We start from the raw sequence: 16892 nt of genomic DNA on the forward strand, positions 1-16892 counted from the left end.
GGACTTTGAGGGAAGTTAGTGTAGAAATATAACAGGGGCTCTGACAGAAATATTTCAAATGTCATTAGAAATGGAAATGGTGCCGGAGGATTGGCATATTGCTCATGTGGTTCCATTGTTTAAAAAGGGTTCTAAGAGTAAACCTGGCAATTATCGGCCTGAGTTTGACGTCAGTGGTGGGTAAATTGATGGAAAGTATTCTTAGAGATGGTATATATAATTTTCTGGATAGACAGGTTCTGATTAGGAACAGTCAACATGGATTTGTGCATGGAAGGTCATGTTTGACAAATCTTATTGAATTTTTTGATGAAGTTACTAAGAAAGTTGACGAGGGTAAGACGGTGGACGTTGTCTATATGGACTTCAGTAAGGCCTTTGACAAGGTTCCACATGGAAGGTTAGTTAGGAAGGTTCAATCATTAGGCATTAATATGGAAGTAGTAAAATAGATTCAGCAGTGGCTAGATGGGAGACGCCAGAGAGTAGTGGTGGATATCTGTGTGTCAGATTGGAGGACGGTGTGTAGCGGTGTGCCTCAAGGATCTGTACTGGGTCCAATGTTGTTTGTCATATATATTAATGATCTGGATGATGGGGTGGTAAATTGGATTTGTAAGTATGCAGATGATACTAAGATAGGTGGTGTTGTGGATGATGAGGCAGGTTTTCAAAACTTGCAGAGAGATTTAGGACAGTTAGAAGAGTGGGCTGAAAGATGGCAGATGGAGTTTAATGCTGAAAAATGTGAGGTGCTACATTTTGGTAGAACTAATCAAAATAGGACATACTTGGTAAATGGTAGGGCACTAAAGAATGCTTTAGAACAGAGGGATCGAGGAATAATGGTGCATAGTTCCCTGAAGATGGAATCTCATGTGGATAGGGTGGTGAAGAAAGCTTTTGGTTTGCTGGCCTTTATAAATCAGAGCATTGAGTATAGGAGTTGGGATGTAATGTTGAAATTGTATAAGGCATTGGTAAGGCCAAATTTGGAGTATTGTGTACAGTTCTGGTCACTGAATTATAGGAAGGATGTCAATAAAATTGAGAGAGTACAGAGGAAGTTTACTAAAATGTTGCCTGGGTTTCACCTCCTAAGTTACAGAGAAAGGTTGAACAAGTTAGGTCTTTATTCTTTGGAGCATAGAAGGTTGAGGAGAGACTTGATAGAGGTGTTTAAAATTATGAGAGGGATTGATAGAGTTGACGTGGTTAGACTTTTTCCATTGAGAGTGGGGAAGATTCAAACAAGAGGGCATGAGTTGAGAATTAGCGGACAAAAGTTTAGGGGTAACATGAGGGGGAACTTCTTTACTCAGAGAGTGGTAGCTGTGTGGAATGAGATTCCAGCAGAAGTGGTTGAGGCAGGTTCTATATTGCCGTTTAAAGTTACATTGGATAGATATATGGACAGAAAAGGAATGGAGGGTTATGGGCTGAGTGCAGGTCGGTGGGAATAGGGTAGGGTAAGAGTTCGGCACGGACTAGAAGGGCCGAAATGGCCTGTTTCTGTGCTGTAATTGTTATATGGTTTAATGGTTATATGACTCAGTATTATATTGAATGCTCTCTACCAGCCTGCAAACTCACAGCAATTATCTTAGCCATACATCAGCAGCTGCCAATTACGCTGTCAACTTCAAAAGTTGCAGTATGCAGTAATGTTTTGCTGGGTCTTTAACTGAATGGAATGTAGTTTTAATTAAGAAACTTTACAAAGCATTCTGTGATGCTAACACAGACATAATCATGATTAAAGAATTTTTATTTCTCTATTAGAACTGATGAATGCACATAAAATTACAAGTGGAAGAAACATCATGCCAGAAAATTGCATAGAATTCATACAAAATTTGAATATGCATTTCAAAACAAATTATTGTTAAAGACAAATATTATTTACATTCTTTTAATGTGAAGTATTCCCTTTAATCCATTAGTTATTTTACAGTCAACCTTAAATCAAAACAATCTACCTACAAAACACAAACAATCTACCTATTATGATTAATGAGATAAAGAGGATTCTGGTTCACTCACTACTAGGAACCATTTTGTAATCTGTCCAGATCTGACGTACCAGCTAAAGTTTGTGAAACATTAGAATGTTTAATCCAAAAATGACTGGCATTTAATGCTGAACACAAGCTATCATGTTTGGAGTTGCCACATGAAATACATGTACAATCTAGTTCAGGACAGAACAGTCAATAATAGAGTTCCACAATATTCTATTTAGACAGATACAGAACAAGGCAAACACTTGAAAGGCACAAGACTTTCACATCATATACAGAAGACCCCTTCTTAGATTTGTTAACTTCAACAAACTAATTCAAGTAACGTTAAACAACAAATAAAGCCTGTGGTTATGTATTTTGTATTATATACATTATATGTATACATATACATGTGAGTACACACATTCACACAGACAATCTTCTGTTAAAGTTGAAACAATAGGGTAATATTGAATAAACTAAACCATGAATTTCTATTTTTGCAATAATCTGTCACACTGTTAAAATCAACAAAAAGTTAAAATAAAATGAGAAATGCCCCATTGGGCATTTAATGGCTGGACCCAGCATTGATGGGTTTTCATTAAAATAGTAAGTTAAATCGTATAAAAATAAAGAGATGTTTAAAATGTTTTACTAAAACATCATATTAGACTAATACTGCAAATAACGGCAAAGAAATGTTTTCACTTAGTAATTGTATGCACTGAATGCAGTGGAAATCCAGAGCCTTTAGATTTATTCAATATATTGTTAAAACAACTACAATGAATTAAAATGGTTTTGCAGTAAAATACTTTCTGAAATCTTGGTTTATGTTTCTAGCTATATCAACTGTTGTAGTACATCCGTCCATCTTGTACTGGTTACACGGCCACAGAGTGAATAATGCCAAAGAGCTCAGGTTTCACAATCTGCTTAGCTGACTTATCATCATAAAAATGTTTGTATAGTTACCAGTGTTAATTAATCATCAGTAATACCGCATTTTCAGTGTTTAATTTTGAAATTAAAATTTCATTCACAAAGTGCATACGTACAGAACAATGACTTGCCTGTTATCCCTTCAAGTTATTTACAACCACTTGTACAAAAAAAAACTTAGATGTGTAACAAGTTACAATATTTTGATTGTGCAGTTAGATATCAGGACTTTCAGTTACATCACTTACATTAACATGTAATAGTAACATTAGAAAACTGTATCAATGTAACTGTACTTCATACACAGAAGGCAATTACACATTTTTAATCCTGCAAAGCTACCTCAAAATACAGTACATTACAGCACAAACTGCACAACAATACTGCTCCTTACAGCTATATTTTTAAAGTATCCACAGTGATAACCACATTATTTCCATCAAGCATGCATCCCTGAAACTTGTTTCCCTTTAATATACTTTGCAAAGCTATACAGAAAGTTTTAGAATCGCACAACCAAAACTTCCATTATATTAAGCAGCATTCTTAATTCAGCAATGCTGAAGTTAAAGTATGCAGCAACGTACAATTACTTGTGTAAATGTACTAGTGTGTACAGCACAGACAATGGCAAACCTGTGCTTGCAGCTTAATGCAAAGGTTCTTGCAACACAGTGCAAACATGCAATGTTAGGAATATGTGGCTGTTGAATTTTGCCAATTAAATACTATAAACCTCAAAAGTATTTTTGTTTCCAAATGAAGTGTGTAGCACTGTACAATTAGTTTTGCACTGGCACTTGAACAGAATACACACGCGCGCACACACACACGCGCGCACACACACACGCACGCACACACACGCACGCACACACACGCACGCACACACACACATACACACGATTCTGACTCTACTTTGAAGATTGTCCACGGCACAAACATGTGACCAAGTGGTTATTCTCCCGTCTACATCCTGTGTGTAGCAATTCTTAAAAAAAATGTAATAGATTAATGCAACTTAAAGATGGGATCTGCTTATTAAAGTGAAGTATCGAACACTTTATCTGACTTACTGTCTTCCACATCATCTTCATTTGGAGATTTGTGGTTAAGTTTACCATTATCTGGCGGTTGGGAGGAAGCTAGAGCACTGTGGTCTCCATCTTCGCTGAATTTTCCTTTTAATGTATCCTGTACAAATTCCTGTATTTCCAGAGGCAGCCTCTTAAACTTATCTTGGTATTCTTGGTCAAGGTCACTTTGTAGCTGCAAACAGTAGAAAAAGAAAATCTAATGTAATAAGTTCTCCAAACCAACAAATTTTGATTTAATTGCTGCAGGATAGGAACTCTGTTCTGTTTTATCTCACACAAGTACATTTAGAAATAAACAACACTCTTTGCTTTTGTAAGTCACATAAATCCTTTACCGTTTAAAATTTCACATTTTTTTAAACATTAGCCAGGTGGGAAGGAAGACCATATTGAAAATATGATTAAAGTATTTGCAAATGTTTATTTTCTTTGCCAATTACTTCCCCTTATTCTGGACCTTCGTTCCAAGGTCTCTTTCCAAACCTTGCTCATTTAATGGTCTTCGACCAAGAACATTATGCATCAAATCAGACCTCGCTGGGAAATATCATCTTTTCCAAATGGTACAGCTAATATTTAACCACTTGAACGACATTAATTCCTGGGTTTACAAATGTGAACTCTCAGCATGGAAATTTGTAATTTCCTATCAAACTCATAGCTGATTCAACCAAGGAACACATTTTCCCAGGTTCCTAATTCATTCTTGTCTAATCATCCACTATGCTTGCAAATAATTTTTTTTCATATTATCTGCAACATTTAGATGATCTATTCATTCTCCTGGGTTTGTTCTCTAGACTGCGCTGGGTTACCTGTGCAAAACAACTGAGTTTGGAACCACTAGGCTCATTCAAATTTCTGCTTCTGCTAATGATTGCCCTTGCCCTTGCTGAAAACTGGTTTGGTGGGCAGTGAAGTGTATAAGTGTGGAAAGAAGGATCAGGCTTGGTGATAACAGCTCTCAAGCCCCCCATTGTTAACAATGGAAATTGAAGTTCTTTGCCACGGCCCACCGACGTTCAGAAAGGAGTTACGGGTTAGACATCAGTCTGTGATTCAGTGCTGCGCACACAGAGCTTACCAATCCAGGGCAGATGCTTAAATCAAGCATTTGGGTTCTTAAACTTCATTACAGACCAAATGCCGATTTGCTAAAGTTAATCAGAAATTTCAGTAGGTGGCAGACACTGGAATCAGTTGGCTAGTTAGTTTAGTTTTAGAATCTTTAGATAATGTGATAAAAACCTTCCTGTGGATACAGGACAAGATTTTGCCAAATCCATATGAATAGCAATTACACCTACAAACACCTGTATACTCTGTCCCAACCCAACCCCTGGGACTTGGATGACATTGATGCCGATGTCAGCAGTTCACCTTGACTATGTTAACAAGGTCATTTTTCAACATTTATTGAATTTTCTGCCTCATGTTTAGTTGTCTTTTGCGGTTGTATTTGGGCCTGGGTGTGATTGCAGCAGCGCTTTTAGGTTAATGTGATTTAGATATTTCCACATGTCTTTATATTTTACTGAATTTCACCTGAAAAACTCAGTATTTAAACACAACATTATAGTACATTACTAATGGAAGAAAGTGGGCTTCAGGATGTGAATTATTTTTCATTGTTGACTTAAAGCTGGGAGGGAGAGAGCTAAATATGTTTTAAGTTGAGGAAGAGTATTTTTCTAAAACTGAAGTTCCCATAAAGAGGAAATGATTTGCAAATCTATGTGACTTGTATACTAGTTTTTGCAATAAATTGGATTTTTTATCTGTATATAGGATTATGAGCAGAAATGTGAAAATCTTAAATCTCAAAATAATTAAAAGGTTAATTATATTGTTAGTATCAATATTTAATGATGTTGCTTTGATTCCCATACTTTTCCCAGGAAAAATCAGGACAGCGGTGTAAACGTTTATGAATACCACATAAATCACAAAGCAACATGCCTAAATATGGTAAAACTTTCTGACAGAGAAACACACACACAAAAACTATTATCTTTCTAACTTGAGAAAGCACTGATATAACTTTACCTTTGGGAATACTAATAATTAAGAGCTGGTAATGTTACATGCAAGAATCTCTGAGGAAATGAAAAGCAAGAAATTCTGGTGATAATCAGCAGGTCAGAAAGATATGCTGGAGAGGTGCAATTAACATATGGTTTGGAACCCTTTGTCAAAACTTCAATATCTTCATTGGGGTTCTAGCAAAGAAATGTGACCTAAAATATTAATATAATCTTCCTTTTTTCTCCACAAATACATCCTGATCTACTAAGTGCATCTGCACTTTAAATTAATTCAATTTCAAAATACTGATGCTTTCAGCAAATGGCTTTATCCACAATGTCTTGTTTTTGCTGCAGCTGATATTCATGAACACGCACATATCACACCCATGTGCCTTGTAACCGAGTCAATAAATAATCACAAGGCACAAGTTGATCAAATTTCAAGGGAGTTAATTGTGTACTGTATGGAAAAATGGGAAAGTCATGTTGAGGCTGCGATTTTATTGAATGGTAGAGCAGGCTTGAGGTCGATTCCTGCTCCTGTTTCTTATGAATATTCTAACGTAATGATGCAATCCAAACATCAGTGTGAGGATGTAGGCACTGCTTAGAAATCAAGTAAGTGTCAACTGGTATATTTGCTTTCATATTCTTATTGGTAAATGCTCTAATGATTAATGACTGGTATACATGTTTGCAGCTCTCAGTATCCTATTCCTAGTAAGTGGCCAAATTTCAGATTTGATTCTGCCATCATCATCAATTGGAACTTTCCAATCAGTATTGATTAATCTCTCCCTTTGTTGCTCTGTTGAGGTGGATCAAGTTTATTTCCCTCGACTGGTAATTTACTCAGTCATCTGAGTATTATTGATGACATGATCTTAAGTCTCATTTTGATCCAACACAAATATGATTGACTGTATCAAATACAGTATTGAGGTAGTTTTTCCAAAGCAATTTTCTAGCATTGGACTACCTTGTTCTTAAACATGTTCTTAGAATCGAGGAAGACTGGTTTCCACTCCAATTATTAAGTGGCTTATGAGACAATTTAAGGGATTTCACAATCTGCTATTAACAGAGCCAAGGTGTTTGACAGGGTGAGTCATTGTGAGGTGGTGTGTTCTTTCTGCTACTCTTACAGAGCTCCTGTGTACTTTCCATTGATAGCTTCTGCTCTTGATGCCATCCTGAATGCACCCTCTCCAGTTTGAGTGGTCAGGGGCTACCGCTTTCCAGGAAATCCCTTTGTTCTGAGAAGACTTTGAGCCCAGATTTGGATAATTTTCTGTGCTTGGTAATCTCTTCCTGTGACACAGCTAGGAATGGAGTATCTGTTTCGGGAGCAACAGACAAGATGCTGGCGGAACAGAGCAGGTCAGGCCGCATTTGTGGATGGGAATGAACTGCTGATGTCTTGGGTTGAGGAGCTTCATCTGGACATAGCGTGAGGGAGTCTGGTGCATTGTGAGAATGATTTGGCTGACCCATCATATCCAGTTGGGCTCTGCTGGTGAGAATGTTAGCCTAGAAAGGACATTGATATGGATTACTTCCTGCAAAGCAAAACCCAACATCATGAATGCTTCACTACCAGATGAGTTTAATGCCCTCTATGCTCACTTTGGAAGGGAGAATAAAACCACAGCTGTGAGGATCTATGGTGATGAAATGCTTTGAGAGGTTGGTCATGGCTAGAATCAACACCTGTCTCACTAAGGACCCGAACCTACTGCAATTTGCCTTTTGCCAAAATTGGTCCACAGCAGATGTGATCTCAGTGGCTGTTCACGCAGCCTTGGATCATCTAAACAATGCAAACATCTATGCCAGGATGCTGTTTATAGACTATAGCTCAGCATTTAACACCATCATTCCTACAGTCCTGTTCAAAAAGCAACAGAACCTAGGCCTCTGTACCTCCCTCTGCAACTCTATCCTCGACTCCCTAACTGAATGACCACAATCTGTGTAGATTGGAAATAACACCTCCACCTCACCGACAATCAACACTGGCGCACGGCAGGGATATGTGCTTAGCCCACTGCTCAACTCTGTCTACATCCATCACTCTGGCTTGGTATAGTTCAAATCCCATCTATAAATTTGCTGATGATACAATGATTGTTGGCAGAATCTCAGATGGTGATGAAAAGGCGTTCAGGAGCAAGATATACCAGCTAGTTGAGTGGTTTAGCAGCAACAACCTTGCACTCAGCATCAGCAAGACCTAACAGCTGATTGTGGACTTCAGGAAGGGTAAGACGAGGGAACACAAAACAATCCTCATTGAGGATCTGAAGTGGAGAGAGTGAGCAAATTCAACTTCCTGGGTGTCAAGATCTCTGAGGATCTAACCTGGTCCCAACATATCCATGCAACTATAAAAAAAAGCAAATCAGCAGCTATATTTCATTAGGAGTTTGAGGAGATTTGGTTTGTCACCTAAGACACTTGAAAATTCTAGAAATGTACCGTGGAGAGCATTCTGACAGGCTGTATCACAGTCTGGTATGAGGGGGGGGGGGGATAATACACAGGATCGAAGTAAGCTGCAGGGAGCTGTAAAATTAGCCAGCTCCATCATGAGCACAAGCTTCGGTAGTTTGCAGGTCATCTTCAAGGAGCAGTGTCTCGGAAAGGTGGTGTCCATCATTAAGGACCTCCACCACCGAGGACATGCCCTCTTTTCATTGCTAACATCAGGAAGGAGGTACAGAAGCCTGAAGGCACACACTTAGTGATTCAGGAACAGCTTCTTCCCCTCTGCCATATGATTCCTAAATGCACATTAAATCCATGAACACTACTTCACTACTTAATATTTTTGCACTACTTAACTTTAACTCAACCATTTAATAGACATATATATACTTAATGTAATTCAGTATAATTATTCTGTTATTTTCTATTTATTTATCATGTATTTTATTGTACTGCTGCCATAAAACTAACATTACACCTGATTCTGATACTGATTTGCTTAGTCTTCCAGAAGACTTGGAGGATATTGCAGACAGTATTCATGATACCTTTCCAGTACCCTGAGGTGACCTTTGTAGGAAGTCCAGGTCTCAAAAGCACATAAGAGGGCAGGGATCACAGTTAACTGGTACATCATGGCTTTTGTGCAGGGATCTGGGGTTTTCATCTTCAGGCACCGTTTCCATTGGGCCACTGCATTGAAAGCAATGATGCATTTCATTACAGATGTCTGTCTCCACTAAATGGTGGCTTCCAGTTGGATGGCAATGTAAATTGGCACATCCAGGTTAGTAGCGGACCTTTAGTCTTCCAGATGTCGAGCTTAGGGCTGATTTTTGTGTTTGCCTCAGTCAGTAAGTCAACAGTGGCTTAGACCTCAGCTTTTGACTGGTCAAATACCAGCAACATCTGCACACTGTAGCACACGGTGTGGGTGACCTCCGTTCTAGTGTTCAGATGGAACATTGGAATTAATCTAATCTGTGAGACAATCACAAACTAAGAAGAAATCTGCAGATGCTGGAAATCCAAGCAACACATACAAAATGCTGGAGGAACCCAGCATCTACGGAAAAAGAGTACAGTTGACATTTCAGGCCAAGACCCTTCAATCTGTGGGAAATGTGTTGGAGGCGAGACACAACATTGTAGTGAGACAGACTGAGACAAGTGTTGGGGCAAGGACACAGCCTAATTTGACATTGTGATTGGCTCTGTCGTACACCCACTGCTCAGGATCATAGCTTGCGTGCCCTCATAAGACAAATATAAAATGGAGGTGGACTTCTGCAGGCAGCAGAATGTGAGATTTCTCCACAGTAACTCCTGATTGATGGGATCAAAAAGTTCAGTGAGATCAAGAAGGGCTAAAGGCCCATGCTATTCCCAACTTTATATGACCACTTTTAATATGTGCATAGACTGAGTTCATAGTATCTTTCAGTGCCGAAATAGGAGGCAAAACAACAAACACTAAACAGAAAAAAATGTTCCAGTTGCACACTGTGTATGCAGTGCTTCGGGACATTTTTGGGTGATGTGATAAAAGATTTCCACTTTTATTTTATGTTGTGAGTGAAATGGCAGAAGTATTTTAGAATGTACACTTAGTTTTTTAAGGAGAACCTGAAGAACAATAAATATTCCTGTGTTCCAGTCTTGGTGGAGCATTGCAAACTGACCGTTTCCTAACACTGAACTCTGCTATTGTAAACAAGGGAATACTTTGGGAGTGCAACCAAACCCTGCAACGGAATGACCTGATAGAACAGTTTACATCTATCTATCTATTCATCTTTATTTTACATCAATTGTTTGGTGGATAGTTGAGATTCTGTGACAGTTTATCAACTTGATCATTAACTCTAGGGTTTCCTCTCAGCAGATGCCACCAGTACTGTGTGATTCTAGCACTTTGTGCTATTTAGTTAATTAGTGTCACCATATGCAAAAAATGTGAATATCTTCCCCCATTATTGGCATTAGACTGATACAATTCCCTATGCTTTTGATTACTGGGACAAAATATAACCTATTAGTTCCCCAGGAAAGGTGTTTGTGCTGGCGAGGCTTGTCGTGAAATGTTTAAGGTTGTAGCTTGGAATGATGCATAGAACACTATAGCACAGAAACTGGCCCTTCAGCTCATTTAGTCCATTCCAAACCACTAATCTGTCCAGTCTTCCACTGCACAGGATTGGAAGAGCTGTAGGAAGTTGTAAACTCAGCCAATTCGATCATGGGCACTTGCCTCTCCAGCATCTAGGGCACCTTGAAAAGGTGACGTCTCAAAAAAGGTGGTATCCATCCTTAAGGACCCCCAACACCCAGGACATGACTTCTTCACATTGCTGTCTTCAAGGAGGAGGTACAGGACCTTGAAGACACAAACTCAACATTTCAGGAACAGCTTCTTCCCCTCCACCATCAGATTTCTGAATGGACATTGAATCCATTAATATTTCCTCTCTATATTTTCCTTCTCTCTTTTTCCACTACTTATTTAATTAAAATTTCTTTTATTAGGTATTGCAATGTCCTGCCGCCGCAAAACAACAAATTTCACAACATATGCTGGTGATATTAAACTGATTCTGATTCCCATTGACCTACACCTGGAACGTGGCCCTCCATACACCTCCCATCCATGTACCTATCCAAATTTCTCTTAAATGTTTAAATTGAATCTACATCTACCACTTCCGCTGGAAGCTCGTTCCAGACTCTCACCACCCTCTGAGTGAAGTTCCCCCTCAACATTTCACTTTTCACACTTAACCCATGACTTTTAGTTGTAGTCTTACATCACCTCAGTGAAAAAAGTCTGTGTGCATTACCCCATCTATATCCTACATAATTTTATATACCTCTATCAAATATATCTTCATTCTTCTACACTCTAGGGTATAAGATCCTACCTTCATCAACCTTGCCCTATAACTCAGGTGTTCAAGTCCTGGCAACATTCTTGTAAATTGTCTCTGCACTCTTTCAATCTTATTGACAGTTTAGGAGAATGATTGTACCTAACAGCAGCTGCTTTGCTTGCATCTTCGGAAACAGCTCTATTTCTATCTTTAATATCTCTATTTTTCGCTTTCAGGGTTCTTTTGAAGACCCTGACCTGGAATTACACGCTGACTTCGGTTCTTTGTGGGAATGGGATCCACTCTTGGAGTCTTACGACCAGCCGCTATTCGATATGCCAAGGACGCGGCCTGGAAGACTCGCGTGCTTTCAGGGTTCTGGGATTTTGTGGCTCTGGAGGTGGGAGGACTCGAGGTTGGTGCCGCTGCAGGAAACTGGTGTGTTGTAGGAGATGGAAGATTGAAAGCAGCAAGCTGGCTGCTGGCTGTGTGCCCAGAGACCTGAGTCAATTGAGCACAGAGCTCAGAAGAAGCGACACAACAGATTTTTAACATTGTAAATCAGTGAGTTGCTTGTTATGTCTCCCCTCTCGCTGTGAAACAGGGACATTTCTTTTTCTCTTATTAGAGAGAGAGAGCCTGTGGTATGTCAAATTCTTCGGTGAACGAGTAGTCTTTGGGGTACTGCAAGTCTGTGTCTTTATTGATGCTTTGCTGCACGCTTGAGTGCTCGGTGGGGGGGGGGAGCCAATGCTTTTTTTGCTGGTGGGGGAGGGGAGGTCGTTGGTTGTTGCTTTGCTGCTGCTTATACGTGGGTGGGGGGAGCTGGGGGGGCTTTGGGGTTCTAACATTTAACTGTCTTTCATTCTTTGGGGCACTCCTCTGTTTTCATGGATGTTTGTGAAGAAAAAGAATTTCAGGATGTATATTGTATACATTTCTTTGATATTAAATGTACCTATTGAAAATTTTGATCTTTCCTATAGATAGGTGACCAAAATTGTACACAATACTCCAAATTACACATCACCAATGTCTAATACAACTTCAACATAACATCCCAACTCCTGTACTCAATACTTAGATTAATGAAGGCCAATGTGCCAGAAGCTTTCTTTACGACCCTATCTTTCAAGGAATTATGGTGCTGTGTTCCCAGATCCCTCTGGTCTACAGCACTCCTCAGAGCCCTACCATTCACTGTGTAATTCCTACCCGTTTGTCCACCTGTCTGCAGTAATTTCCATCTGCTATTTTTCATCCCATTTTTCTAGCTGGTCCAGATCCCACTACAAGCTTTGAAAGTTTTCCTTGCTGTCCACTACATCCCCAATCTTGGTGTTATCTGCAAATTTGCTAATTCAGTTTATCATATTATCATCCAGATCATTGATACAGATGATAAACAACAAAAGACCCAGCAGCAAACCCTACAGCACACCACTAATCACAGGCCTCCAGCCAGAGAGGCAACCATCTACCATCACTTTCTGACTTCTCCTGCAAAGCCAATGTCTAATCCGATTTACTACATCATCTTGAATGCCAAGCCACTGAACCTTCTTAACCAACCTCCCATATATAACCTTGTTAAAGGCCTTGCCCAAGTCCATGCACACAATATCCATTGCCTTGTCTTCATCAGCTTTCCTGATAGCTTCCTCAAAAAGCTCTGTAAGATTGGTTAGACATGACTGACCACACACAAAGCCATATTGACTATCCATAATCAGTCCCTGTTTCTTTATATATCCAGTCCTTTTGAATACCTTCCAAAAACTTACATTATCCACTACTGCTGTCAGGCTTATTGGCCTCGAATTTCCTATATTATTTTTAGAGCCTTTCTTAAACAACAGAATAACATTAAATATCTTCCAGTCCTCCAGCACCTCACCAATGGTGTAGGGTGTTTTAAATATCTCTGCTCGGGCCCCTGCTATTTCTGTACTAACCTCCCCCAGGGTCCAAGGGAACACCTTATCAGGCCTTGGGTATTTATCCACAATAATTTTCCTCAAGACTGCAAACACCTCCTCCTCTGAAATCTGGATCCAGTCCACTAGTGTTTTGCTTCACTTCTATAGATTTTGTGTCTGTTGCCTGTGTAAATACTGATGCAAAAAAACCCATTTAAGATCTCCCTCATCTCATTCAGCTCTATGTATAGATGACCAGTCTGATCCTCAAGAGTAGCAATTTTGTCCCTTGCTATTCTTTTGCTCTTAATATATCTGTAAAAGCCCTTGGGATTCCCCTTCACCTTGTCTGCTCGAGCAACCTCATACCTCATGGCTCCCTTTAGCCCTCATAATTTCCTCCTCATGATCTCTTGCATTTCTCATCCTCAAGTACCTCAATTGCTCCTCCCTCCTGATACCTGCTGTGCACCTCCTTTTTCTTAACCAGGAAACCAAGGTTCCCTAAAGCTGTTAACCTTTCCTTTAATTCTGACAGGAACATGTAAACTCTCAACACTTCACTTTTAAAGGTCTCACTTTTAACACTTCACTTTTATAGTGTGTTTACAGCTCTTCCAGAAGTCAATCTGTCCCAGTTTATAATTGCCAGGTCCTTTCTGATATCATCAAAGTTGGCCTTTTTCCAAGACTTAGAATCTCAACCTGAGGACCACACATGTTCTTCCACATTCCTGCAGATATCACTGTCAGCTTTCTGATTTATTAGCTAGTACTAATGATACAGAGTTACCCTTTCTAGAAATGAAACCGCAGGTCAGGAAAGTTGCACTTTTTCCTTAATTTAGTATATTACCACATTAGACTTTTCCAGTTATTTATCCAGATTGCAGATTCATCGTGTAAAATAATAGGACTCTGCATTGTAGTGTACTGACATGGCTATTGTACAGATAGTGACCACTATAGTCATGAAATGCTAAAGTGAAAAGGCATATTTTACCTTTTGGGCAGTAGAGCAGGTGCAGGCAGCTTTTAAGGCAACAGTAACTTCCCTAAATGACTATTGTCCGGTGGCATTAACATCAACCATTATGAAATGCTTTGAGTGGCTGGTCACGGAGTGCATTAAAGCCTTTCTCCCGGCTACACTGGAACCTTTCCAGATCGCTTATCACTCAAATCAGTCCACCGATGATGCAATAGCCTCTGCCCTCCACCCTCTCCTGTCCCACCCAGAAAATGGGGTCTCAAATACCACACTGCTGTTTATAGACCTCAGTTCAGCGTGCAACACCATCATACCCCAGAAACTGGTGGGGAAACTATCCTTGCTGGGTCTCAATACCTCTCTCTGCAATCGATACTGGACTTCTCAACAGCAAACTTACAGTCTGTCCGTTTGGGCAGCAACGTCTCTAGTCCCATTAGGCCGAGCACTGGCACTCCCAAGGTCGTGTGTTCAGCCCACTGCTGACGCATGACTGTGTTGCAAAGATCCAGCTCAAACTGTGTCATCAAGTTTGCGGTTACCTCAACAGTGGTTGGCCTTATCAAGAACGAAGACAAGATGGAGCATAGTGATGAAGTGGAGTGGCTGGTGGATTTTTGTGAGAAGGAAAACCAAGCCTGAACATGGAGAAGACCAAGGAAATCATTGTGGACTTCAAGAAGATGCAGATAAACCATCCCCTCTGCGAATACATGGCTCCTCCATAGACAGTGTTTACAGGAGCGCAATTGAGAGTATCCTTAAAAGTTTCATCTCCACCTGGTATGGGAGCAGTCAAGCATTGGACCAGAAGTCCCTGCAAAGGACTGTAAAAACAGCTGAGAGGATCATAAGGGTCTTCCTACCATCCATGAGGGACATTTATCAGGAGGGTCTGAAGGATCAGAGAAAGTAGCTCTCAGATGTTTGCACTGAATCATCAGTAGATAGAAGCTCCTGTGGGAATGGAGGGTTGATGGTTAGAGGGATGGTTATGGTTAGACTCTAAGCTTGGTAGGTTGGAAAGCAGAGAGCCTGAGGGTTTAGCAAACAGGGTTGACAGCAGCCCAGCTGACCTGGGAACAAGAGCTGGCAATCGCAGAAATGATGCAATGGACTGAAGATTGTGGTTTCAGGGTTTTTGGGACATCAGCAGATTCCATGGCTGAATGAGAAGAGAGGTGAGATTAAAGGGGGCATGATTGAAATTCAGTACAATTATCAGGTTGGGGGTGAGGGGTGGTATACCTGAAGGATAGATGCTAACTTTGGGACTTGCTTCAGTGGGGTTTGAATTCAAGTACAGTTGCCCATAGGACTACAAGACATAGGAACATAATCTGGCCATTCAGCCCATCGTCCACTCCACCCAGACCAGATGAACTGCACCCTAGGGTTCTGAAAGAGGTGGCGTTAGAGATTGTGGTGGCATTAGAAATGATCTTTCAAAAATCATTGGACTCTGGTATGGTGCCAGAGGACTGGACAATTGCAAATGTCACTCCACTCTTTAAGAAAGGAGGAAGGCACCAGAAAGGAAATTATAGTTAGCCTGACCTCAGTGGTTGGAAAGATGTTAGAGTCAATTGTTAAGGATAAATGGAGTACTTGATGACACAGGACAAGATAGTACAAAGTCAGGATAGTTTCCTTCAGGGAAAATCCTGCCTGACAAACCTGTTGGAATTCTTTGAGGAGATTACAAGTAGGATAGATAAAGGGGATGCAGTGGATGTTGTACATTTGGACTTTCAGAAGGACTCTGATAAGGTTCCACACATGAGGCTGCTTACCAAGTTAAGAGCCCATGGTATTAAAGGAAAGTCACTGACATGATTAGAGCATTGACTGATTGGTAGGAGGCAGCGGGTGGGAATAAAAGGATGCTTTTCTGGTTGGCTGCCAGTGGCTGGTGGTATTCCACAGGAGTCGGTATTGGGACCACTTCTTTTTATGCTGTATATAAATGATTTAGATGATGGAATAGATGGCTTTGTTGCCAAGATTGCAGATGACATGAAGATTAGTGGAGTGGCAGGTAGTGTTGAGGAGACAGGTAGGATGCCGAAGGATTTAGACAGATTAGGAGAATGGGCAAGAGAATGGCAAATGAAATACAATGTTGGAAAATGCACTTTGGTAGTAGCAATAAATGTGCAGACTATTTTCTAAACGGGGAGAAAATCCAAATATCTGAGATGCAAAGGGACTTGTGCAGAATACCCTGAAAGTTAACTTGCAGGTAGAGTCAGTGGTGAGGAAGGCAAATGCCATGTTAGCATTCATTTCAAGAGGTCTAGAATACAAGAGCAAGGAGGTGATGCTGAGGCTTTATAAGGCACTGGTGAGGCCTCACCTTGGGTATTGTGAACAGATTTTGGCCCTTCATCTTAGAAAAGATGTGCTGGCATTGGAGAGGGTCCAGAGGAGGTTCACAAGGACGATTCCAGGAATAAAAGGGTGGAATATGAGGAATATGAGGAATGTTTGATTGCTTTGGGTCTGTACCTGCTGAAATTCAGAAGGATAAGAGGGGATCTCATTGAAGCCTTTTTTATG

At 40.2% G+C, this 16892-nt stretch overlaps 1 protein-coding gene across 4 annotated transcripts in view; it reads right to left on the minus strand.

Annotated features, from left to right (window-relative positions):
- Window positions 1-1779: 1779 nt before the first annotated feature.
- plcb1 (phospholipase C beta 1) overlaps window positions 1780-16892 on the minus strand; it is a 954845-nt gene continuing 939732 nt past the window's right edge. For 3 of the 4 annotated variants that reach the window (XM_072265525.1, XM_072265524.1, XM_072265527.1), the window contains one exon: window positions 1780-4214. In XM_072265525.1, the coding sequence (XP_072121626.1) occupies window positions 3987-4214 (228 nt within the window). In that variant the 3' untranslated portion in view covers window positions 1780-3986. The remainder of the gene's footprint in view (window positions 4215-16892) is intronic. The other variant, XM_072265526.1, reaches the window with a different exon arrangement.

This window comes from Mobula birostris, chromosome 8 (assembly GCF_030028105.1).
Source record: "Mobula birostris isolate sMobBir1 chromosome 8, sMobBir1.hap1, whole genome shotgun sequence".
Lineage (NCBI taxonomy): Eukaryota > Metazoa > Chordata > Chondrichthyes > Myliobatiformes > Myliobatidae > Mobula > Mobula birostris.